Source organism: Tamandua tetradactyla, chromosome 12 (assembly GCF_023851605.1).
Source record: "Tamandua tetradactyla isolate mTamTet1 chromosome 12, mTamTet1.pri, whole genome shotgun sequence".
In the NCBI taxonomy this organism is placed as follows: Eukaryota; Metazoa; Chordata; class Mammalia; order Pilosa; family Myrmecophagidae; genus Tamandua; species Tamandua tetradactyla.
In genome coordinates, this window is record NC_135338.1 from 70,346,137 (window position 1) to 70,373,775 (window position 27,639).

A 27,639-nucleotide genomic window follows, 5' to 3' on the forward strand; every position below is an offset into this window, starting at 1 on the left:
GGAAAGCAAAATAAAAAGAAATAGGAAAACAGAAAAACTTAAGAGTTTTAAAAATTTAACATGGATAACCCCAATAGCAACCATAACACAATTATTATGGTAAATGTAGTGAGATGACCTGGATAGATAATATCATTTGTACTTTTGTACCTTTTTGTCTAATATTAAGTTTATTATTTGTGTCAACCAATTTTATTTTTCTTCTAGTGCCTATGTTGAAAAATATCTACTAGAGAAGTCCAGACTTGTTTATCAAGAGCACAATGAACGGTATGTATTTTTATTTTGCATCTTGAAATCAAGTTAAACATTTGTATTATGCAGATTGACTTTTAGGCTCTTTGTATTATTACCCTTACATCTTACACCATGCATAGCTTTTTCTGTAATTGCCATTTCTTCTTCTGAACAGAACACTGCAATTTTTCAAAGCGTGCTAGATGATTTTTGTTGAGTATATGAAACTGTGCCCTTTCTAAGTTCTAGTCTAACTATCAGAACAGGAACAAAGTTTCTTCTTGCTTTTTTTTTTACATGGGCAGGCACTGGGTATCAAACCTGGGTCTCCAGCATGGCAGGCGAGAATTCTACCTGCTGAGCCACTGTTGCACCTCTCGTTGCTTTTTGTGATCCACTTTTCCTTTGCCTCTGGTCCGTTCTCCCATTTCTTAGTGTTCTTTCTCTAATTTGAAAAAAAAAAATTAATAAAGCTCTTTAATTCCTTTAAGTTTGAATAGATAGCACTTTAGAGATGATAGATGTAATAAACTATGGATGAAGAAACCAAATCCACATTGAGACACAATAAGCTCAGCCAGGGTTTGAAGTTAAATAGACCTACATTTAAATGCCTTGGGCATCTCATTTAAATTCTCTACCTCTTAGCTATTTCTTCTCATTCTATAGGTAGAAAACAATATTCTAGTGTTGTTTAGAAATTAAATGAGATAATATTCATAAATTACTTAGCATAGGCCTTTTAGTGAAAGCTCATCAATTGATGCCTAACACAATCGTAGTTAATGCCTTACAAGGTTAAAACTAAAATTCAGGCTCTTCTGTTAATTTCCTTTGGCTAGCAGAAGAAAAGATCTGAGTTAGAGGTGTTTAAAAAAGCAAGGGAAGAGAGTTTCAGGAGGAGAATAACTTCATAAAGATTTACAGAGCTGTAATGTGCTGCTATTAGGAAGATTATTAGTAACTTTTTCTAACAGTTTTAATGTAGTGGTGGGGATATAAATCTGATTTCCTTGGTTTTGAAGAATGAATGTGAGGTGAAGATCTGGAGCTTATAAACTGGTTCTCTGTTAACCTGGCTGGATTTGAGTTGCAGATGTACATAAAGTCCTTATTATATTTTAGTAGATTGGGCTTGCTAGTATTTTGTTCAGGATTTTTGTGTCTTTATTCATAAGGGATAATGGTCTAGTAGGTTTCTTTTCTTGTGATATTTTTGGTTATAGTATACAGGTAATACTTGCTTCATGGAATGAATTGGGAAAAGAGTGTACTCCTAGTTTTATTTTTAGGAAGAGGTTGTCAAGGATTAGGGTTAATTCTTCTTGAAATGTTTAATAGACTTCACTGGTGAAGTCATTTGGTCCTGGGCTTTTCTTTATGGGAAATTTCTGATTACTGATTCAGTCTGTTTACTTATTGTAAGTCTGTTGAGATTTCTACTTCTGCTATAGTTAGATTTGGTAGTTTGCATCCTTCTAGGAATATATCCATTTCATCTAGATGATTGAATTTTTTGGACAAAAATTGTTCATATTGTCTTTATTATTTCTGTAGGGTTGGTAGTAATGTCTCCATTTCCTACCTGAATTTGAGTCCCCCCCACTTCTTTTCTCAGTTAGGTTAGCTAAAGTTTTGTTAATTTTGTTGATCTCTTCTAAGAGATTTTTGGTCTTATTGACCTGCTCCCCCCACTTTTTTCTTATTCTCTATTTCATTTATTTCCATTCTGATATTTATTATTTCTTTTCTTCTTCTTACTTTGGATTTTGTTTGTTCTTTTTCTCCCCCTATATTCTGACAGTAGAGGGTCAGGTTATTGATTTAAAATCTTCTTTTGTAATATAGGCATTTACTGTATAAAGTTCCTGGTAAGCATTGCTTTACTATTTCATATAAGTTATGGTATGTTTGAATTTTTGTTTTCATTCATCGCAACATATTTTCTAAGTTCCATTATGATTTCAATTTTGATCCATTGATAGTTTAAGAATATGTTGTTGAATTTCATGTTCTTGTGAATTTTTCAAAGGTATTTCTCTTATTGATTTCTAATTTCATTATGGTCAAAGAACACACTTTGTATGATTTCAATACTTGTGAATTTATTGAGACTTATTTTATGTATTAAAATATTTTATGGGATGGTACCATGGTAGGCTCAGTAGCAGAATTCTTCCTGCTGTGCTGGAGACCTGGGTTCATTTCCCAGTGCCTACCCATGCCTGGGTTCATTTCCCAGTGCCTACCCATGTTAAAATATATATATATAAATATATATATATATGGTCTGTCCTGGAGACTGTTCCCTGTAAACTTTAGAAAATATGTACCTTCTTGTTGTTGGTTAATAAATGTGTATTAGGTGTAATCAATATACATATTATAGGTTGAATTTTTTTTCATTTCTTTTTCAAATTGTTTACTGCTGGAGTATATAAACACTACTGATTTTTTTTTTTTTTTTTTTTTTTTTTGGGTGGGAGTGTGTGTGCTTGGCCCAGGAATTGAACCCGGTTCTCCCATGTAAAAGGCAGCATTCTAGCACTGAACCACCCATGCACCTGACTACTATTTTGGTTTTCCTTCTCAGTGCCTTTTCACTCCCGTGGTTGGTGATGAGAACTTGGCTCTTAATCTCATTGAGAATCACTTGCATATGAAGATGTCTTTCTCTTTATACTTTCAAAATTCTCTCTTTGTCATTGCCTTTTGACAGTTTATGATTTGTTTGAGCCTATCCCCTTTAGAGTTGGTTGAGTTTCTAGGATTTATAGATGAAAATTTTCCCTCAAATTTGGGAATTTTTGGCAATTATTCCTTTGCATATTGTGGCTGCCATTTTCTGTTCTCTTTTTTGGGTTCCCATTATGTGACTGTTGTTACATTAGTGGTATTCCACAGATCTCTGATTGATTTTTCTTCATTTTCTTTTTCTCTGACTTGATAATCTAAAGTTACCTCTATTCTTTTGCTAATTTTTTCTTCTGCCTGATTAAATCTGTTATTGGGGTCACCTCTAATGAATTGTTTATTTCAGTTACTGTATTTTTCAACTCCAGAATTCTTCTTTGGCTATTTTTTTTCGTTTCCTTACCTTTATTGATATTTACTGTCTGGTGAGACATCATTCTCATATTTTCTTTAGTTTTTAGGACACGTTTTCCTTTTCTTCTTTGAATATATTTAAAACAGCTAATTAAAAGCCTTTGTCCAGTAAACCAATGTCTGGGCTTGCTCAGGGTCATTTTCTGTTGATTGTTTTCTACCTCATGTATGGGCCATAATTTCATGTTTCTTTGTATTTTTAAATTTTTGTTGAAATTCATACATTTAAAAATAGAGTAATTCCAGAAATAGGAATTTTCCTATTATAATGCTCATTTTTTTGTTGCTGCTGTTTGTTTTGTGACCTTTTTGAGCTAATTTTGCAAAGTCTCTATTATTTGTTATGTCTAGGCGTTGAAGTTTCTACTTGGTTAGCTTTTTTGTTAATGTTTGGACTGAGATTTCCTTTAAAAGCCTGGAAGAATAAATCTTCTGTTTTTTGACACCATGTTCTGTGTTTATTGGGCACACTTTCAACACTCTGCTAGGCAGTTTGCAGCCCTGCTGTAACCTTCACTTTTTGCTTGCCTTGGACCTCATAGTCAGAGGTGGGAGCATATGACCTTCTCTGGTCTTCTTTTTCTTTTTTTTTTTTTTAATATTTAACGAGAAAACAATGTATAAGTACATACATTCTTTTTTTTTTTTTTTTTTTTTTTAATATGGGCAGGCACCGGGAATCGAACCCAGGTCCTCAGGCATGGCAGGCAAGCACTCTTACCTGCTGAGCCACGGTGGCCCAGTACATACATTCTTAACATACAAACATTCCATACATGGTATACAATCTATGGCTCACAATATCATCACATAGTTGTATATTCATCACCATGATCATTTTTTTTAGAACATTTGCATCACTCCAGAAAAAGAAATAAAGAGAAAAAAGAAAAAATTCATACATATGTATGTATGAGTTACATACCCCTTACCCCTTACCTCTCCCTCTCATTGACAACTAGTATTTCCATCTACCCAATATATAGTTTTTAATTTTAACATTTGTTCCCCCTATTATTCATTTATTTTAATCCATATGTTTTAGTCATCTGTCTATACCATAGATAAAAGGAGCATCAGACACAAGGTTTTCATAATCACACAGTCACATTACGAAAGCTATATCATTATACAGTCATCTTCAGGAAATGGCTACTGGAACACAGCTCTACAGTTTCAGGTACTTCCCTCTAGTCTAATACACCTTGAATTAAAAAGGGGATCTCTGTATAATGCATAAGAATAACCTCCAGGATAACCTCTTGACTCTGTTTGAAATCTCTCAGCCACTGATGCTTTATTTTGTCTCATTTCTCTCTGTCCCCTTTCAGTTGAGAAATTTTTCTCAATCCCTTGATGCTGAGTCCCAGCTTATTCTAGGATTTCTGTCCCACGTTGCCAGGGAGGTTTACCCCCCTGAGAGTCATGTCCCACGTAGAGAGGGGGAGGGCAGTGAGTTCACTTGCTGTGTTGGCTGAGAGAGAGAGAGGCCACATCTGAGCAACATAAGTTCTCTGGGGGTGACTCTTAGGCTTAATTTTAAATAGGTTTAGTCTGTCCTTTGCAGGGATAAGCTTCATTTGAACAAACCCCAAGATTGAGGGCTCGCCCTATTGATTTGGTTGTCTCCACTGCTTGTGAGAATATCTTTCTGGGTTTTTTTTGAGCATATGCACAGCCTTTAACATATACAGCTGTATGTACACATGTGGGTTTTTAGATTCTTAGGAATATATGACAGCTTTTCAGACTCCCTAAGGAGATGTTATTTCCCAGGTTTTCCTTTTAAGCTTTTTGGTTAGCCTATTTCTTTCCCCACGTGTTATCCATTGCTTTATGCAACTGCAGTGTTCACCGATTGCCTGTAATTGTTTTCCACAAATGTTCCTGGGGAAAAAACTTTTTGCGCCGAGTAAAAATAGCCTTGCAAGTGGGGTATTCCAGGGAGCTACCAGTCAATTCAAATGATTACAAGGTTCTGTGAACTAGACTTCAAATTAGTTCTATCTCTATTCTGCAACCCTTCTGCTGTCTGCCAGGCTACCTTTTCCCCCCACCATTGTAGGTATTCAAGACTTCTGTGAGACTAGTGAGTGGATGATAGAATAGGGCAAGTTAAATTGCCACAAGCCTTGCTGATTGAGTAACTGTTCCATGGGTTGCTGCCAGCTTTTGGTCAATTTCTAAACTTCTGAAAAAGTTGTTTTTGACAAACTTTTCTCATTGCTTTTGTGGAGGACAGAATTTTCAGAGGTCTTACCTTGCTGTTTTCACTGCCTTCACTCTTCTCTTTTGTAGTCAGCCTCTAAAACGTATTTTATATGAGTACTTTTAATATTGAATTGATCACATTTGTATTAAAAAATGTTGAAAAGCAGAAACATTTTATTACTTAATAGTTGCTTTTTTTTCTATAAATGGTAACTGCAAATCAATTTCATTATAAAACCACTCTTCTTAATGTTTCCAACAGGAACTATCATGTCTTCTATTACCTTCTGGCAGGAGCAAGTGAAGAAGAGAAATTAGCATTCCATCTTAAACATCCAGAGGAATATCATTATCTTAATCAGGTAAGAGGTCTAGAAAGTATTTGGAAATGTAGGCATTGTTAAGTTTCAAATCTTGAATAATAAGTTTTTTTCCTAGTACTTTGTTTCCTGAACTTGGTGATGGATATTAACTAGTATTTTCATTTGTTGCATTCTAAAAATTATGATGTGGTTCTCAATTACAAAAATTATTACCCTTATATCAGAGTGTTGAGATGATTTGTATGTATGCTTTTATTTGTTAGACTCTTTAAGAACAGTAATGATAAGCTGCCTATAGGTGTCACTATATTAGAAAAATGTTTTACTCTTTCCAAAGTGATTTACACCTTTTTCTAGACCCCAGTAGGTTAAATATTACTAATGGTTAATGGTTGTCCTATTCTACAAGTGATTACTTTAAGCCTGACTTTCATGTTTTCAAATGTACTACTCAAGCTTCTTTGAATGATATTATACTGGCTTAGGATTTGACTTTTATTAATTTAATGAACAATCTTGTGCATTCAGAATAAAATTCTTTAAAAAACAAATGACTTAGAGAATTTTCATCTTACCTTGAAACTCAGGATTCACCACTAAAACTTCATAATGTCCACATTGGTATAAGAACTAAATTTAAAAGTTTTCGTTACTTTGTGTCTCCAATTTCATTATTATTCCTTTTATTAACAAAATTCCAAAACTGATATTTATGCTATGGTATAATAGTAGATTATAGATAGTAACTTTTGTTTCCTGTTACTTTTCAAGCATTTGAGGCAAGACGTAATGTCTATGGAAAAGAGTTCCTCTGTGGTGATTAAAACTAAATTCTTATGAATATTTTGTAAATAAATTGACACTTAGATTGTGTCTCATAGGTTTTAGTACATATGTAGGGCTATAAAAGTGTTATCTTAGAGTTTTCCCAAGATATACAGTATGCTGTATAACTTAGAATTTTCAAACTATTTGTATATTAATATAAACTAACATAACAGCATTAATATATGAAGAATTTAAAAATTATTCAAAATACTACTTTTTCATATAATTTTAGGTACTTTTGCTGGCTTTACTTATGTATATTGTTTTAAAAATTGCTGTCAGCTTCTGAATTTTTTTCCCGGGTATAAACTATTTGCATTATATTTGTGTGATTAAATATTTTCTTTTATACAAAGTGCTAGTTGTCCTCAGATGAGCTGACTGTTGTTAAAATTAAAGAAATCCAGAGTTTACTGTTTGCTCCTCAGATGTTTTTGTAATAATTGGCCATACCATCCTTATTCTTTTTTTTATTTTTATTTTTTTGGTGTATGGGCAGGCTCCGGGAATTGAACCTGGGTCTCCGGCATGGCAGGCGAGAACTCTGCCAATATTCTTGACATAATATCAGTGTTCATAGGATATGGTACTCAATATTTTAAAAAATATTTTTATTGAGAAATACCCACACACATATAGTCCAACTACATGATACAATCAGTGGCTCACAATGTCATCACATAATTGTGTATTCTTCATGATCATTTTTAGAACATTTGCATCACTCCAGAAAAAGAAATTAAAAAAAAAAAAAGAACTCATACATCCTATACCCCATACCCCTCTCTTCCCTCTCTCCAATTGACCTGCAGTATTTTGGTCTATCCGATTTTTACCCTTTCTCTCCCCATATTATTTATTTATTCATCCTTATTTTTTTTTTTTTACTCATCTGTCCATCCCCTGGATAAAATGAGCATGAGATACAAGATTTTCACAATCATACAGTCACACTGTAAAAGCTGTATAGTTAGACCGCTCACCTTCCATTCAGGAGACCCGGGTTTGATTCCTGGACCATCCACCCCACCCCCCAACCCTCCAAAAAAGCTATATAGTTATTCTTCTTCAAGAATCAAGGCTAATAGAACACAGTTTAACAGTTTCCGATACTTCTCTCTAGCCACTCCAATACTAAAAAGGGATACCTATATAAAGTGTAAGAATAACCTCTGGGATAACCTCTCGACTCTGTTTGAAAAATCTCAGCCACTGAAACTTTATTTTTGTCTCATTCCCTTCTTCCTCCTTTTGGTCCAGAAGACTTTCTCATTCCCATGATGTCGGGTCCTGGCTCATCTCCTGGAGTCATGTCTCACGTTGCCAGGGAGATTTACACCCCTGGGAGTCATGTCTCACATAGAAGGGAGGTCAGTGAGTTCACTTGCCTAGTTGGCTTAGAGAGAGAGGCCACATCTGAACAACAGAAGAGGTTCTCTGGCATAATTATCAATAGACTTAGCCTCTCCTTTCGGAAATAAGCTTCATAGGGGTGAACCGAAACATCGAGGGCTTGGCCTATCGATTTTGTTTTCTCCACTGCTTGAGAAAATATTAGAAATTCTGCAAATGGGAAAGTTGAATATTTCCTCCTTTCTCTTCAGTCCTCTAAGGAGACTTTGCAAATACTTTATTTTTTGCCCAAATTACTCTGGAATATGTCGGGCCATCACACTAACCTGTACAAACCAATAAGATCTCACACCCTATTCAAGATTCCATATAATTATGGTGTTCAAATAAACTGGTCATAGAAGTTAAATTAGATAATATGCCACCATGGCACTCGGTTAATATTAATATTAGAGTTAATGGGCATTGGCAAGTATGAGTTATACATAACAGTATATAATCTCTCAGAATCTGATTGTTTACTCAGTTTTTTCTTGTTTTGTGCTGTTATCAAAAGTACTTGGTGTATCAGTAGTGCTCCCTGCATGCTGCATCTGAGAGATGATTAGAGAAGTGTAATAACCATTACTTCTACCTAATTAATCTGCCTTACTTTCAGATAACAAAGAAACCCCAGAGACAGAGCTGGGATGATTATTGCTATGAATCTGAGCCGGTCAGTACAAGTACCTAAATATTCTGTGTTCCTGTTAAAGGGTCATTTGATTGCACCCATCTCATGACTTAGATGAAAAGAAAATCAGGTGTAATACAAACAAAATAAAATCTAGAAATAACTATTAATCTGTATTTTATTTTCTTTGAATTGATTGATTTATATACCCAGTCCATCTTATCTGTCAAATAATATATTACTCATATATCTATTAATTAGCTAATGAACTAATTTAATTAAATATTCCTTCTGGAAACTTAACATGTCTTAGTCTTTCCTTTAATTTTTAAATTCCTAATAATACTGTCCTGTGATTCTAAACCCCACTAATTGCAAAACTTGCTTATTCAGTGTTGAGAGGTGATATAAAATTATCCATACATATGTATACTGATTTTTTTTCAGGGAAAATTAATTGCATTATTATTTCATAATAAATACTATATGGTTTCAGAGTCAACAGTTCAGTGAATGAATATTGGATATTTAAATTTATAGATTCTCATAAATTTTTGTAGAAATTTTAAGTTGTTTGGCCTCTTTTGAGAAGTTTCTTCTTTCCGATTGCACTTACTGTTTCAGGTGGTTGTAACTCTTTGGGAAGCAGATTGGAGAGTGGAAAATTTATACATAATGTAGAAGACTTCTTTGCCTTTATAGAGCTTACAATGATCTTGTGATCTGATCTGTTATTATTTAGAGGCAGATAAGTAATGTTTAACAATTTGGGCTGTGGAGAAGACAGACCAGATTTGAATCCTGGCTTGTTTACTTACTAATTTTGAGATTCTGAGCAGAACACTTACTTCTTTGTTTCTACCATCTAACTAAGGCAATAAAAGTGGTCTTTATTTTTAAGTTTTGTGAGTATCAAATTAATAGTATATACAAAGAACTTGGTATAGTGCTTTACGCGTAGTAAATCACAAAGGAAATGATATATAGCTATCTTTGCTGCCACCGCTGAAATCATCGTTCCTCTTTTCCATTTAGAAGAACTTTATAGCCATAATTTCCTACTCCTTTAATATTACCTTACCATTATCCTGTCTCTTATCGAGTTTGCAAGTCTATAATAGTTTAACTTTGATTAATTTCTAATTCTCTTTCTCACAAGTTAATTAAGGTGAGCAAATCATCAATCTCAGGATCTTTTGATTTCTTTCCACTTAGCTCCCTCCTCATAGGGAGCAAATACACCATGAGTTTCCTTCCCTATTAAGTTAGTAGAACTTCTGTGATAAGCATTTTAAGAAGAGAGGATCGTTAAAGGACCGTTTTGTCTTTTTTTGTTACTATTACTTGAGTTATCAATTGTATAAATACCCTAAGGGGGTTATAGTTAGAAAATAGCTTTTTACAAGGGCCCTGTTGCTTCCCACTGTATGGTGATTTAATTCCTTTTAAGGTTATCCTATTAAGTAACCTCTTCTAGAGGTTTCACAGAGGAGAGAACAGGGGATTTGAGACTGGATAGGTTTTGCTTTGGCCTATTCTGGGATTTAAAGATTTTTGACCCTAGGCAAGTTATTTAGCTTTTCTGAGTCTTTTCGCTCACTTTCAAGTGTATGTTTGCACACACGTGTAAAATTATCTCCTTGTGTTTTTAGGATTTAGTGAGACTATACATGTCAGTTAACTTTTACAGTGGCTGATATATAGAGGATATTTAGTAAATGCTAATTTCCATTTTCTTCTTGAGTGATATAGTCAAATATAAGTTATTATTTTTCTTGTTATTACTGATAACATTTCTTTGTCTTTGCTTTCTTAATTAAGACATATGAAAAATGGATTAAATATTGATAATATTTTGGTTGATGTCAGCTGTAGTTGTGCCTTATAGCTGGTTTTGAATGACTTCAATCTACAGGGTTGGTTCCACCCAGTTCTTTTATTTATCTGAACAGGGCCTCCATTAAGAATCTGGTAGGGTCTTAATGAGACTTCCATAATAAGCAGTTGCCTCCGGACATTGTCTTGTCCACCATGTTACAAAGGGATTTAAAGTATACTATACCATGGAGGAGAAGCTCTCACCCTTCATCCTGACTGCCTTTACATAATCTTGAACATCTGTAAAGCACCTGGTATATTTTCCCATGAGCTAGACCTGCTGAAATACTTTTTTACTGCAACTTGGGCAGGATCCCTTGAAAAGATAATGTTTCTATTTCCCCTATTATATGTTATTATATAAGAATATGTCTTTATTCTGTGGCATAAAGACTCCTTCTGCATGTCGATTCATAAGTCTGTAAGTTTGTGGTCACTCCCTCAAACATTACCTTTGTGGGTTTACTCCTCATCTTTTGCCAGTCCACTATGAATTCTTTGCATGCTGCACTACTTCTTCCTATATTTTTCCATTTAAAAAGCACACATCCATGCTATACTTAATCCCTGTAAGTCTCAAGGATGTAGGTAGTATGATTAACCTTCCACAAGAAACAACAATGGCTCAGTGATAATGCCCCTATAGTGGTGAAGCAAGTTAAAAAGTATACCTGGGATTCCAGTCAAACCTATACTATTTATATCCTTTTTTTCTTAAGTGATCTCCAGTGTATTTACTAACTCTCAAACCAAGTATTCTGATTTAGAACCTTCACTATAAGCTGGTAGTTATAAAAAAGAATATGGGTTTTAAGTACCATTCTGGGAAACATAGCATATTAGAGTGCATCTAATTTGTATCTGTCTTTTCCTTTATGTTCTCCCTGCCTCACATTCACAGTAGTAAGTGCCTACTACATGTTAGGCTTCTCCTTTCTACTAGTAAGTAATGAAAAAGTTCTCTTCATCTTGGACAAAGGGGAAAAAAGGCCTGATAGCGTGAGAGCAGCTTGGTATGTTTGTGGGGCAGTTGCATGAGTTGAAGACTAGAGTGTGGGCTGAATTGGACTGAGGAATTGGTTATTTTCTTTCATTTGGAAGGGGTTACAGCATATGTTGGTCTGTGCTCTACCTGTCCTTTGAACCTCACCATGTCCTTTGACGCTTACCATTTCTTTGTTTTCCAACTTTCTGTATCTGCATTCCTGTGCCTGAAGGCATTTTCCAGAGCCCTTGGAGGCTTTTATGCTCTTCCTTGGACTTCCTGAAGTGTTTAGGAATTAATACCTCCCTCCTCTCATCTCCAGCAGTCTTCAACCAGAGACTTAAAGGAAGAGAGTATATAAATGTTCTAGCTGTTCTTGTTCCCTCACTCAGTGTGTTTTATAAGGATTCCCATATTCCCTGTGGGATTAAACTCATTGCCTACTTTGATAGCTGTTTTAATACCTTGCCCTTTTAAGCTACCATCCGCTACCTATTTCAGTTTTCACTTTCCTTCTCCTTGTGCTCAAATCTTGTCCTTAAGGTTTACATGAAGGGGAACCCAATTAAGGGTATTTCTGATCTGGAGGGTTAATCTATCCTTAGCTTTTCCTGTACGGTTATCATTGGGGAAATGGTAATGGGCATCAATATACATTTTTAAAATCTAATTATGATTTTAGTGTTTCACTGTGACCACTTTGTATTTCTGTATCACAATTAAGGATAACAGCAAATATAAATGAATTTGTATTGTAGTGCCTCTTTGAATTTACATTTTAGTGCGTCTTTCAATTTACTTTCTAAGTATTTTATATATGTTAATGGTTTTATTCACTTCTTGGGCAAATAAGAGCATTGTCAGTTAAGAGAATTGGTGTATATTGAGTTTACACCAGTTTAGCATAGTTTTGTTTTTCTCACTTCCTTGTTATAGAAAACTTTACTAAATCATAAAATCAGTGAACTGTTGTTAGTTTTGAAGGAGGTAAAGCAAAAGAGCTTTTTAAAGAGTTTTACTGTATTAAAAAGAAAAATGTTAACTTGGGTTAACTTTTTTGTAAAACATAAGCATGTCTTTAGACTGACTTAAAATTGCTTAATAAAAATTTTGTAGGCAGAAAATTAAGTGCATTGATTCTCTGAGAAAACTTTTCTTGCAGTGAATTTAAAATTTTAACCTGTGCATGTGAACCTTTCCGTAAAGAGAATAAAATTACTTTTAATGACATTCCAAAAGTATATTTAATTTTGGAGTTTATATCTAGATAAATCCAGTTCCTAGGACAGGTACATGGTGAATATTCGATAAATACTTAATAAAAATAAATGAACGTTTTCTTTATTCTCAAAAAAGGAGTGTTTTGTTCAGTTTAACACTTAGTCGATATTTCCGTAATTATGTATTTAGTTCAATTATTACCCACTGTGGTCTTGGTACTCACGTCATGCTGGTGATCAGCAGTGGATAAGAGATACCATTCTTGTAATTATTGAGTCCTTGATGGAACATTGCCTAGGAAGATAGGCATTAAAAAATAAAAACAATCATGAAGAATTTTTTGAAAATGTATGTGAAAGCATATAGTAAAGGAACTTAAGGGATTGTTTGTCATTGTAAAGATTTAGATTATATTCACACTGTTATTGTTTAACTTTTTTTGGTAATTAAATGCAAGGGTTATACTTAAAAATCAAATTTTTTTTTTTTTTTTTTTTTGGCATGGGCAGGCTCTGGGAATTAAACCTGAGTCTCCGGCATGGCAGGCAAGAATTCTGCCACTGAGCCACCTTTGCACTGCCCTCAATATTACTTTTTAATCTGATATTGTACCACTATTTCTGCTTAATCACACGAAGTATGTTTTCTGTGGGTTGTTGTGTGTTTACATGTATTTCTTTATTTTGCTGGCTGATTATCATGTTATCTATATTATTTCATTAGAAACTACTTATTTCATTATTTTGTTAGAAACTAATTCATTAGTTCATTAGGATCTATTTGTATTACGTCTTAAAATTACTTTTGATATCCTTGTCTTGACTTTTAATTGCAAGTTACTGGTATTTTGGTAGGTATGTGTTTATTCTGCATACCTTTGTAAGACACGCTAATGAATTTGAGGATATCTATTCTACAAGCTCCAATTTGTGTATATACATAAACATACTTGTCTTAGATTGCTTTATTTTTGAATGGCCTATGGTACTTCACAACAGGTAATCTGACTTTTTCCTTTTACCTTAAATAAGCAGGATTCTTTCAAGGTAGAGGGGGAAGATTTGAGACATGATTTTGAACGCTTACAGCTGGCCATGGAAATGGTAGGATTTCTTCCCAAGACACGAAGACAGTGAGTGTATTTACTGTATTTTTATACCCGTAGTAAAGAACAAACCATGGTGTATATCAAGAGTCCTTTTCCTTGGTCCTTTTTAATCTAACTGATATACCTACCCTAGTACCTTCTTCATCTTAAGTGTGGCTTACAAAGTTGATTTTTCTAAAAAGCAGTTGCCTTTTTATCATACATTCTTTGAGAATTTGATGAAAACTGGAGCTCCTCATCCTTTAACATGTATATCCATAAACATTTGCATATAATTGCTGGAATTCATGGTGCCCTTGATGCCTGTCCAGGGACCTTACTTAAAAAACTGTTGCTTTCTAACACTATTTTTGTAGCTTTTTTGTTCATTTTCTATGAGTGGTTTCTAATCTTAGTTATACACATGTTTTGTGTACTTCCTTTTTTTTTGTCTGTACTGGTGTACTAAACATAATTGTTCATTATAAATCATAAACAAAATATAAATGTAAAAAAATTGAGTTAAAGATGGCATGCATTTAAAAAAAAGAAACTATTGAATATCTTGACCCTCAGCAAAAAAAAAAGTTACTTTTATACTGTTCTTTTTGGGTGAAGCATTATTTATGACTTTGTCACATCTGATTATATTGTCATTTTAAAAAATTTCATGATTGATGAACTCAGACTAGAAGTAGGAGAATATCAACTCTGTGATTTTCTTTTTTGTTTGTAGTTAGATTATTGTTATGAATCAAATCAGATTTTTTGCTGTAATCTTTTTATAAAGGTTAAATTAGTTAAAATCAAATAATTTGATATGTAAACGTGCAAATCCATTTAACTGGTGACACAAACTACAATTCACAGAAAGTCAATAAATAAGTGAGAGTGCCTCTGCAAATTCTTCCATGCTGTATTACTTCTATTTTTCCCTCAAGATACCTCATTTACCCCAGGTGATACCTGACTGGCTAACTAACATACAGCCTGAATGAGGTGTCTGTATATTAAATAAATAGTGAAACTTAATTTGCTTTTTTAGTTAAAGATAAGTTGTTTTAAGAGCTTTCTGATATCACTGTATTCTACATTCAAACACTGGAAATTATGTTTCTAGTGCCTGGCCTTCAATTTTATTGTTCTGTATTACTCAAATTTTGTCTTCATATATTTCCTAACACATGTTTTGCATTTCAACCAGACTGGCCTTATCCTCTAAAACATGATTTTGTATTCTGAACATTTATGAATATATATGACCATTTACATAATGCATATTATGTAAACATTTACATAATGCAAATAAACATTTGATAAATTTAATCTTTTTCCCTTTAAAATTAAATTTAACCCAGAATACTTATATGAATTATTCCTTTATAATTGTCTTGCATTTTGTTGGAGTCATGTGAATGATTCAAACATTTAAAAATTTTAAATTATTTGAAAAATTAGAAATGTGAATTAGATGTTGATTCAGGACCTCTGAAAGTATATCTATCAGAATTTTAAAGTATACTGTTGACATAATTAGAATACTTCCTTATTTTCAGAAGATATATAGTCAATTCTCATACCTAGACCAAATTTTTATCTGTAGAAAAATGAGTGGACAAGAACACAGTTATTTAGGTACAAGGAGTTTCAAGAAGTGCTTTTAGATAAGAGTGTTTAGATATATTAAATGCCTCTGGGAAGGTCCTAGTTAACCTCCAGAGATATTTTAGAGGCGAATAGATGCCAGAATGCAGCAGTGAATAAGGAATGACAAGGTGAAGGCAGAGTATAAATGAACATTTTAAAAAGCTTACTGGTGAAGGAAAGAAGATGTGAGATCTAGGTTGGGTTATTTAAAATAAGATAGAAGTAAACATGAGAATATTTTGATAGATAGCTCTTGCAGGTGTAGCTAAGAGGAAATGAGTATAGATTAATGAGTATAATAAGGAAAATGAGTATAATAAGGTTCCTGAGTAAACTGGAGTTTATGGAATGTAGAACACAAGAGGAATTATTAGTTGTTGAATTTAGAAGGAGCACTATTCATTTGAGACTGGAGACAAGGAGAGAAAGGAGTTTCAGATGAAGATGTTTCACATGAAGATCTTGATCTACCTAGTAAGTTATTTTATATTAAAATTTTTTTTTAACATTTACCAAAGGCACCATAAAATGATATAGATGTCTTACACATTTCTTAAATGTACCTAATCATATGAAAGTCATACTTGATTAAAGAGAAAAGAAATGCGTAAGAAAATACAGATTCCAGGGCAGACCATGGTAGCTCAGCAGGCAGGGTTCTCTTGGCTGCCAAACCTGAGACTCAGGTTTGATTCCTGGTGACTGCCCATGTGGGGAAAAAAGAAAAAAAAGAAAAAAACCAAACAAACCAGGTTCCAGGGTCCTTCTTTGGTGCTTCTCATTCAGTAGATCTGAAATAGTGTAATGAATGGGTATTCTAGCAGAAGAAAAGCATTTAGAAAGGAATGGAGTTTTGAAACACTACAATAAATTCAGCAATAATGAAAAAGTCCCTTGAAGCAATTATATATGATAACGAATACAGTATTGAAAGTATAATACTTAACAGCACTTTGCACAGTATCCGGCATGTAGCAAATACTGAATTTTAGTCATAGTTAAGAAATGTGAGAATAATAACTATATTTTTCTGAAAACCAAATACCCCAATTTGTACTGATTAATTTGCTTGTCTAGAACTTTGGAATGAAATAAGCTTTGAGAACACTCAAACTATCATTTGTGGTGTTTGTTTTCACAGGATTTTCTCCCTTCTCTCAGCAATACTACATTTGGGTAATATTTGTTATAAAAAGAAGACATACCGGGATGATTCCATAGATATTTGTAATCCTGAAGTTGTGCCTATTGTTTCAGAATTATTAGAGGTGAGTGATTACATTATCAGTTTCATTTCAAATATTGGGTAACTTCTCATTTTAATATTTTGTGTGATTTGTAGGTTAATTCTTGTCATTAATAAATAATGCTTCTTGAAAAGATTTATGTTAGTGATTTCTGCCTTCCTTTGCTATTGAAAAAAAAAAGAAAAAGAAAAAACTCATACATACCATTTCCCTTACCACTCCGTCTCATTGACCACTAGTATTTCCATCTACCCAATTCATTTTACCCCTTATCCCCACTGTTATTTATTTTATCCTTTTTTTTTTTTAACTTATATGTCCATACCCTGGATAAAAGAACATCAGACCACAAGATTTACACAATCACACAGTAATATTATAAAAGTTATATCTCTATACAATCTTCTTCAAGAATCAAGACTAATGGAACACAGCCCAGCAGTTTCAGGTACCTCCCTCCAGCCACTCCAATACACCATAAACTAAAAATATATATCAATATAATGCATAAAAATAACCTGCAGGATAACCTCTCAGCTCTGTTTGATATCTCTCAGCCACTGAAATTTTATTTTGTCTCATTTCTTCCTTCTCCCTTTTGGTCAAGAAGGCTTTCTTAATCCATTGATGGCAGATCCCGGCTCATCCTGGGAGTCTGTCCCACGTTGCCAGGGAAATTTACACCCCTGGGAGTCATGTCCCATGGGGGGATGGCAGTGAGTTCACCTGCTGAGTTGCCTTAGAGAGAGAGAGAGGTCCCCCAGGCATTACTGATCCCTCAATTTACTGGATAGGATGAGTACTTCAGTCTCTAGACTATATAATGCTCTGGGCCTATACTAGTTTTTTTCTTCTCCTGTATTTGATATTTTTTCTCAATACTGAGAATTTTGTTAATTTTTATTTGAAGGTGGGACTTCTGGATGGATGGAAAGAAAAGATTCTGCTTTTCCTTTCTTCAAAGGCTCAATATGACCTAATGGTCCTCATCTTCTACTTGCTTCTTTCTACATCAATGTCTTTATTACCTTATTCTTTTTCCATAGAGTGATGATTTCTCATGTTTTTCCACTTCATTTCTTATCTTGCCAGACTGATCTTAAATGATGACAAAGCAAGGAAATGTTAGGCATGTCTGTATAACCTATGTTTTATACACATATCTATAAATATTTCTAAATAACCATATCTATGTAAAGCTGAACATGATTCATACTTATGTATCCAACTAATCTGTTACTGTTTGGATCATTCTGACCTCTTTCCTGTACTGATCTGTAAATTCCCACTCCAATAGTGAGACACCTGACTTTCACCATCTACCATTTGTTTACTTAATTGTTCAATTCCAGTATACATGCATAGTAATGAGAATTGTTAACCTGTACCCCGGTGGGAAACAGAAAACTTGAGTATAATTTTTTATGTGTAGATAGTTTTGCTTTTTGTTTTACAGTCTACTCATTTCCAGAGTGACTTAGGTCAACACCTGTTCCTCCTACACACTTCAATGAAATTGTTTCATACCTTTATAATACTGTTAGATATTCCTATCAGTCTGTTTTCCTTCCTGGGATCCCCTGACCTTCTACACGAGTTTTTTTTTAAAATTTAATACAATAAGATTCACTATTTGGGCTATAAAGTTCTGTGCATAATGTCATTTGACCACTGTTAGATTATTAACAGAATAATTTTTCTGTCCTTAAAATCTCCTGTGCTTCACCTGTTCAGTCCCTACCCCTAAATTCTTGGCAACCACTGATCTTTTTACCGACTCTGTAAATTGCCTCGTCCAGAATGTCATATAATTAGAATCTCTCAGTATATAGCCTTTTCATACTGACTTATTTCACTTGGCAATATTCATTTAAGATTCATCCATGCCTTTTCATGGCTTGATATAGCTCATTTCTTTTTTATCACTGAATAGTATTCCATTGTATGGTTGCTAGGTTTTTTAATCCATTCATCTGTTGAAGGACATCTTGGTTGTTCCTGTTTGTGGACATTATGAATAGCTTGTTTTTTTCCTATTAATATATTACTCATCTTTCAAATCTTGGTTCATATGCTGCTTTGTGGGGTTTAACCTTATTAAATGTTCTGAACACATTCTCTAAGTGTAATTTGCTTCCTCAGCATAATTTATTTTGGGTTTTGTAGTATAAAGTTAATTGTTTACTAGCTTGTGTGTATTATAAGACTGCAGCATTCTTTGTGAGTAATGGCTGGCCTCTTCCTTATTTATCTGACTTTACAGTGTTTACATTTTTCTGTATGTGACTGGGTAGTGCTCATTAACTTTAATGAGGAATATCTGAATTGGGAGTAGACTCGTTCATTGGAAAGAAATTCTGCAGGAAAGTGAGTGTGGTATTTGAAGGTTGTGATATTGAAGGTCATGAAGGTTAGAGAATAGATAGTATTTCTGTCAGTCGTTTTAGGTGATATTTTAGTCAAGCATTTGGTATTGTGGTAATATAGAGAATTGTGATTAGTGGTCTTTATTTATAAAACTAGGTTTTCAAGAGATACCAAGGCTTCTGGTGCTAATTTGGTATTCCTTTTTTGTTAGGAGATTTGTAAAAACAGTTCAGGTAATTAAAAGAGAAACTCAAGTATTGGTAAAAAAGGAGAAATCCATTTCTCTCACTGTCAAAATAAATATAGTTTGCAGTAAATGTAGTTTGATAGCAAATGTTACTTTTAAACCCAAGCTTATTAAATTCTCTCATATTGGGTACAGTTTGGACTGGTTCTAGAAAGTGAAGTTTGGTATTAAGTAGAGAGAAGGTAGTTTCTTTTTTTAAATTTTTTAATTGACAAATCTTTATACACATACAGTACATATATGGTGTACAATCAGTATCACTTATCGTCATATAATTTTGTATTCATCACCATTCATTTTTAGAACATTTGCATCACTCCACAAAAAGAAATAAAAGGAAAAAACTCATACATCCTATACCCCTTACCCCTCCCTCCCATTGACCGCTAGTATTTCCATATACCCAATTTATTTTCCCCTTATCCCCCGTATTATTTATTTATATTTATCCATATTTTTTTACTCATCTATTCATACCCTGGATAAAAGGAGCATCAAACATACGGTTTTCACAATCACACAGTCACATTGTAATGAAGTTGTATCATTATACAGTCATCTTCAGGAATCAAGGCTACTGGAACACAGCTCAAAAATTTCAGGTATGAGAAGGTAGTTTCTTAGTTCAGATGCTAGATAAGGTTACAAAGACCCTACTGTGGTATGCTGTATATAGTTTGTTCTTAGATATCATTTAAAGAAATGACTGCCAGTAGTTGGTTACGATTTGGTAATAATAATTGCACCTTAAGGCTTTGGCTAAGATAAATAAAAAGACGGAATGACAGATTTAAGTAAAATTTAAACTCTTTAGTTAGTTAAGAAGATTTAGTCTTTTCCCTTCCTAAAATGACTCAATACAATGACGAATATGGATTTTGTTTTTAGAACATAAATGGTTTAAAAATAGTGGATTAGTTTATATTTTTTCCAATTATGTTGTATAATTGCTTGAAGCAATAGTGAATGTTTCATTCTTTTGTTTACTCAAGCGTAATGGAGCAGATACCTACTTGTGCAATTACTGAAAGCTCAGTAAGCTCCAATAGTAGTTTAATTGTGGGTAATTGTAGAGGATATTTTCGTTGTATGTTAGAATCATCTCCATTAGCAAAAACTTTAATTTTTAATAGGAGATTTATGTATTTTGAGTGTATTTTCTTTAAGAAAATTAACAACTGTTGAAGTAATACAAAGAAATGGGTTTTTAACATACGTATCAATTTCTCAGTGAGTAAATATGAGAAACTTTATAGATTGGATATTGAACCCGTTGCTAGTTGTTTTGTATTAATAAGTTGTTTTGTTTATTTTTAAATTTTAATGTATGTACAACAAAGAATGTTAGGAAAACCATAAAGGTAGCAGATTAAAATAACATGAATTCAGTAATATTTTCTTTAGGACATTTACCGAATATAATGAGCAAGGTAAGATGCTTTGTGTGGTTGTGTGTAGATCATTGTCAGCTTTTAGTGTCAGCATTTACCTAACTCCTTAAAATGAGTTGGATAGTATTTCATCCTTTTTCCCTTTTTTTCTGCATTTGAAAAGTGAATCATTACTGGAAAATATGTTTCTTAAAGGTTTGAGTGATGTTAGCCTTATGACCAACTGTATTTTTCATGCCTTTTCAGTTTGTTTTATTTTAATTAATTTGTTTGGATTTTCAAAACTGGCTTGAGGTAATTCTGATAATTTGTGTTTTTATCGGTAACAATGTGTTGCTTTAAATGTTTGAAATTTATTTTTGAGTTCATTGTAGCTACTTTATTTAAAAATTTTTTATCCCTGTCTGTGCACTAGTTTTCTGTTTGTGTTTCTTAAATTTTTTTCTTAAGGTTTGTGTGAGATTTGTCTTTCATTTCTTATTTTCAAATTATTATCTTTTAGATTTATCAGTAGTACCTTTTATTTATTTATTCATTTCTGTTTTAGTATATTTTCTTTTGTTTTTGTCTCCAAAATATTGAAATGTTTTGGCAGACAATATTATATAGAAGACAAAATACTAAATGCTCATGTACTTACAACTTCGATGAAGTAATAAAATTTGGAACTCACTATGTAGTCTTTCCCTATCAGAGAGTAATTACTATCATAGATTTGTTGTTTATCATTCCCATTCTTGTTTTTGTATTTTTTGGTCAGTTAGGTAACTTATTATAAAGAAAACAGTTTTGTTTTACATGTTTTCAGACTATGTATGTATATATATGTGTGTATATATATATATATATATATATATCCTTCTGTATCTTGACTTTTTCATTCATATTACGAAATGGATACTCTTGAGATTTTTTTCCCTGTTGTTTTATATATTCTAGATTGTTCTTTTCAATGTTAAGATTCCATTGTATGATGGACTATAACAATTTCTGTTCATGGTTATTGAGGTTGTTTGTAGTTTTCCTTTTATAGATAATGATGTGATAGGCATCTTACACCTATCTCTTAGCTAACATATGTGAGAATTATTATAGGGTACACTCTAAGGAGTAGAATTTCTGGCTTAAGATTTATTTGCCTCTTCTACTTTACTGATATCAACAAATTACCGGGGTTGTACTAATTTATATTCTCCCCTCAAGTTAAGGAAAGTGACCTTTGCTCCACATTTTTTCCATCTTTAAGTTTGTTCTTTATAAAAAATCAGTAGAGTCTAGTGCATAGATAATTTCTTTTTAAATCTTACTTTTAATAATAGTACTTAAACTAGAAATATACCTTACAATTAAAGTTTGACTTTTATCACGTTTGTTTTTTTCTTATTTTTCATAGTTTATCCTTCTTAAATAATCTGTTATTATTTTTTTTTCTCAGAGTTTTTTAGAAAGTATCTAAAGAGCTGAGGTTTTATTTTTAAACTTTGGTTATTCATTTGTAGTAACATGGGAATTTGGAGAAAAATTGTGCCTTGATTTCCAATTTTTGGAATTTGGAAATTGCTAATGGTAGGATAATAATTTTCTATAGTTTTATAACTCATTGTCTCCTTATATTTTAATATTTTTTGCTTGATATAGTTTTACATTGTATTCTCTGCATAAAATTGTATGAAATATCTTTATTATATCATGCTTTTATGAAATACCTGTTTTACCATTTCATGGTCATGAGTGTGTCATAAATCAGAAGTCTGATAATACTGAGTATGGTGAATGTTTGAAAAAATAGAAACTCTGCTGCTTCTTAGAGTGCAAATTGGAATAAACAGGGTAGAAATTTGGCAATATCTAGTGAAGCTGAAAAGATATAACCTACAACCTGGTATTTCTACTTTAAGTTATGTTTCTCTTAGAGAAACTGTTGAACTCATGTGTGAGAATATTCATATAGTTTATTTTCTTATAGAGCAAAATTGTAAATAGTGTAAGTGCATGTAAGTAGGGGAACACACTGTGGTATGTTTATATGTGGAATTCTGTGTAGTGGTTAAAATGAATAAGCTTGATCTAAATTATCAACAAAGATCTCAAAAACATATGGCTAGGATACCATATATATAAGACTTAAATAAACATGATAATATAGTTTTATGAATACCTCTAATATATATAAAAAGATAAAAAGATAAACTGAACAATAAATGCAAAATTCACGATATTACTTGCCTCTGGGGAAAGAGAAGAAAGATTCAACTTTGGAGGATTCAGGTTTATCTTAGACTTTTTTTTCCCCCAGTCGAGGTGTTCTTAGACTTTTATTGATTCTTTTTTTTTAAATACTTTTATTGTAAAAACTTAATATGAAAACATTCTTAACATACAAATATTCCATACATGGTGTACAATCAATGGCACACAATATCATCACATAGTTGTGTATTTATCTTAGACCTTTGTGTATGAAAATTAAAACAATCATCTGAAACATATAAATATTCATTGGAATGTTTCTGGCTTTCAAGAAGTCCTGTAACTTTCTAGTACTTGTCTCTAGGCTGAAGAGTTATGGTTGATTTTCTTCATTTAATTTTTTTTTAATTTAACAGTTTGAGTCACACACCATACAGTCTGTCCAAAGTGTGTAATCTTGGTACAATCACAGAGTTATGTGTTCATCACCACAATCAAACTGAGAACATCCTCATTGCTCTGAGGGGAAAAAACAATCTCGTACCCCTTACTGATGCTTAGCTTTGGTATAATTACAGTTGATGAAAGGATATTGCATTGTTATTATTCAGTATAGTTCTTACTTTGCATTAATTGTATTTTTTCTGTGTACCACCCTTTTATTAATACCTTGTAATAGTAATGTACATTTGCCCTAGTTCATGTAAAAACTTATATTTGTGCAATAACTACAGTCATTGTTTACAATAGGTTTCACTATGTTACATATATTGTACCATGTTTTATCCTCTAGTTTCCTTTCTAGTGATATACATGACCCTAGACTTCTGCTTTCAACCATACAACACTCCACACTGTTAATTACAGTATTGTGCTACTATCACCTCTGTCCATTTCCAAACATTTACAGTCAACCGTTTTAAAAATTCTATATACCTTAAAGCATCATCTGCCTATTCTGTACCCTCTTTCTATCTCCTGGTAACCTATATTCCAAATTTTAAGTCCCGGAGTCTGCTTTTACAATTGGTTCATATTAGTGAGACCATGTAATGTTTCTCTTTTTGAGGCTTATTCCCCTCAACATAGTGTCCTCAAGGTTCATCCATATTCTCACACACATCAGGACTTCATTCCTTCTTACAGCTGCATAATATTCCATCATATCTATATATCACAGTTTGTTTATTGATTCCTCAGTTGATGGACACTTGGGCTGTCTCCATCTTTTGGCAATTGTGACTAAGGCCACTGTGAACATCGGTGTATAAATGCCTGTTCTTGTCCCTGCTTTCAGTTCTTTTGAGTACATATCTAGTAATGGGATTGCTGGGTCATTTGACATTCTATACTTAGCTTCCTAAGGATCGTCCAAACTGCATTCCAAAGTGTCCAAAGCAGAATCGTTCCACTTTGTCTCCAGTAGTACTACACATCCTCTCTAGCAATTTTAGTTTTCTATTTCTTTTTTCTTTTTATAATGGCCATTCTAGTAGGTGTGGAATGATATATCATTGTGGTTTTCCCTAATTGCATTTCCTAATAACCAGTGACGTTGAGCATCTTCTCATATGCATTTTAGCCATTTGTATTTTCCTCTTTGGGAAAGTATCTAGCAAGTCTGTTGCCCATTTTAAAATTGGGTTATTAGTCTTTTTATTGTTGAAATGTAGATTTTCTTTATATATTCTGGATATTAAATCCTTATTAAATGTGTGATTTCCAAATATTTTCTCCCCTTGAGTAGGCTTTCTTTTCACCTTTTGACTAAGTCCCTTGAAGCACTAAAGTATTCAGTTTTGAGGAGATCCCACTTATGTCTTTCTTCTTTGTTTATGCTTTGTGTATAAGGAGGCCTAAGAAACTACCTACCACAAGATCTTGAAGATGCTTCCCTACATTTTCTTCTAGGAGTTTCATGATTCGATTATATATTTATTTATTTATTTGCATGGGCAGGCACCAGGAATCGAACCCAGGTCTCTGGCCTGGCAGGGGAGAATTATGCCACTGAGCCATCATTGCACTGCCTTGTCTTTTTATTTTTAAAGTATTTTTTATAAAAAATATTTAGTTTTTTGATCCATTTTTAGTTAATTTTTGTAGAAGGGTGAAATATGGGTCCTCTTTCATTCTTTGGGATATGGATATACAGTTTACAGAGCACCATTTGTTGAAGTGATTGTTCTGTCCCAGTATACTGGACTTGGCACCCTTATAAAAAATCAATTGACCATAGACGTGAGGGTCTATTTCTGAACTCTCAGTTTGTTTCCATTGTCAGTATATGAACCCTTATGCCGGTACCATGCTGTTTTTTTTTTTTTTTTTTTTAACATGGGCAGGCACCGGAAATCGAACCCAGGTCCTCTGGCATCGCAGACAAGCATTCCTGCCTGTTGAGCCACTGTGGCCAGCCCAGTATCATGCTGTTTTGAACTTGTAGCTTTGTTATATGCTTTAAAAAGAGAAAGTTTGAATTCTACAACTTTCTTTTTCTTTTTTTAAAAATTTTTTATTAATTAAAAAAAATTAACAACAAACAAAAACATTAACATATCATTCCATTCTACATATATAATCAGTAATTCTTAATATCACATAGTTGCATATGCATCGATTTAGAAAAAAATTAAAAGACAACAGAAAAAGAAATAACGATAACAGAAAAAAAGATTGAAAAAAAAAATTATACATACCATACCTCTTACCCCTCGCTTTCATTTATCACTAGCATTTCAAACTAAATTTATTTTAACATTTGTTCCCCCTATTATTTATTTTTATTCCATATGTTCTACTTGTCTGTTGATGTGGTAGATAAAAGGAGCATCAGACACAAGGTTTTCACAATCACAGAGTCGCACTGTGAAAGCTATATCATTGTTCAATCATCATCAAGAAACATGGCTACTGGAACACAGCTCTACATTTTCAGGCAGTTCCCTCCAGCCTCTCCACTACATCTTGAACACCAAGGTGATATCTACTTAATGCGTAAGAATAACCTCCAGGATAACCTCTTGATTCTGTTTGGAATCTCTCAGCCATTGACGCTTTGTCTCATTTCACTCTTCCCCCTTTCGGTCGAGAAGGTCCTCTCAATCCCTTTGATATTAAGTCTCATCTCATTCTAGGGTTTTTCTCAATCCCTTGATGCTGAGTCTCAGCTCATTCCAGGATCTCTGTCCCACGTTGCCGGGAAGGTCCACACCCCTGGGAGTCATGTCCCACGCAGAGAGGGGGAGGGTAGTGAGACTGCTCGTCGTGTTGGCTGGAGAGAGAGGCCACATCTGAGCAACAAAAGTGGCTCTCTTGGGGGTGACTCTTAGGCCTAAATTTTAAGTAGACTTGACTTATCCTTTGTGGGTTAAGTTTCATATGAACAAACCCCAAGACTGGGGGCTCAGCCTATAGCTTTGGTTGTCCACACTGCTTGTGAGAATATCAAGAATTCAACTTGGGGAAGTTAACTTTCTCCCCGTTCTCACCATTCCCCGAAGGGGGCTTTGCAAATACTTTTCCACTCACTGATCGAATCACTCTGGGATTCATCAGGGCATCACACTGGACAAACCAACAAAATCTCATGTCCTACCTGAGATTCCAAATACTTATGGCATTCAGTCAGACTATCTACATAAGTTATATTAGGAAATGCACTAGTCAAAATATAAATTTTGGAACAAATAAACATTTTTTGCTTTAGTCTCACACATAAGGTGACATTTTAAAATATTAATTACCATCTGTTTTCAGCACCCTGCAATAATGACATTCCTTTGTTCTTTTTCATACAAAAACATTTTTAAAATTTGTACATTGTACATTTCACTATTATTATACACTCTAGACATTTCTAGATTATACCGTCTCAATCTTTAACATCTATCTTTCTTTCTGATTTCATTTATGTCCCCAGCCCTCCTCCTTCTATCATTCTCACATGCAGCTTCATTCAGTGTTTTAACATAATTGTATTACAGTTAGGTAGTATTGTGCTGTCCATTTCTGAGTTTTTATATCCACTCCTGTTGCACAGTCTGTATCCCTTCAGCTCCAGTTACCCAATATCTTACCCTATTTCTATCTCCTGATGGTCTCTGTTACCAACGAAATATTCCAAGTTTATTCACTAATGTCAGTTCATATCAGCGAGACCATACAGTATTTGTCCTTTAGTTTTTGGCTAGTCACACTCAGCACAATGTTCTCAAGGTCCATCCATGTTGTTACATACTTCATAAGTTTATTCTGTCTTAAAGCTGCATAATATTCCATCATATGGATATACGACAGTTTGCTTAGCCACTCGTCTGTTGGCTGTTTCCATCTCCTTGCAATTGTAAATAATGCTGCTATAAACATTGGTGTGCAAATGTCCGTTTGTATCTTTGTCCTTATGTCCTCTGAGTAGATACCTAGCAATGGTATTGCTGGGTCATATGGCAATTCTATATTCAGCTTTTTGAGCAACCACCAAGCTGCCTTCCATGGCGGTTGCACCATTTGACATTCCCACCAACAGTGAATGTCAAGTGTGCCTCTTTCTCCACATCCTCTCCAGCACTTGTCATTTTCTGTTTTGTTGATAATGGCCATTCTGGTGGGTGTGAGATGATATCTCATTGTGGTTTTGATTTGCA

General features: G+C 33.5%; 1 protein-coding gene across 1 annotated transcript in view; it reads left to right on the forward strand.

Annotated features, from left to right (window-relative positions):
• The window catches only part of MYO9A (myosin IXA), a 401,408-nt gene that overhangs the window by 143,481 nt on the left and 230,288 nt on the right, over nucleotides 1-27,639 (forward strand). The window contains exons 4-8 of the mRNA XM_077123892.1: nucleotides 208-270; nucleotides 5,819-5,918; nucleotides 8,719-8,775; nucleotides 13,852-13,949; nucleotides 16,693-16,819. Of these exons, the coding sequence (XP_076980007.1) occupies nucleotides 208-270; nucleotides 5,819-5,918; nucleotides 8,719-8,775; nucleotides 13,852-13,949; nucleotides 16,693-16,819 (445 nt within the window). The remainder of the gene's footprint in view (nucleotides 1-207; nucleotides 271-5,818; nucleotides 5,919-8,718; nucleotides 8,776-13,851; nucleotides 13,950-16,692; nucleotides 16,820-27,639) is intronic.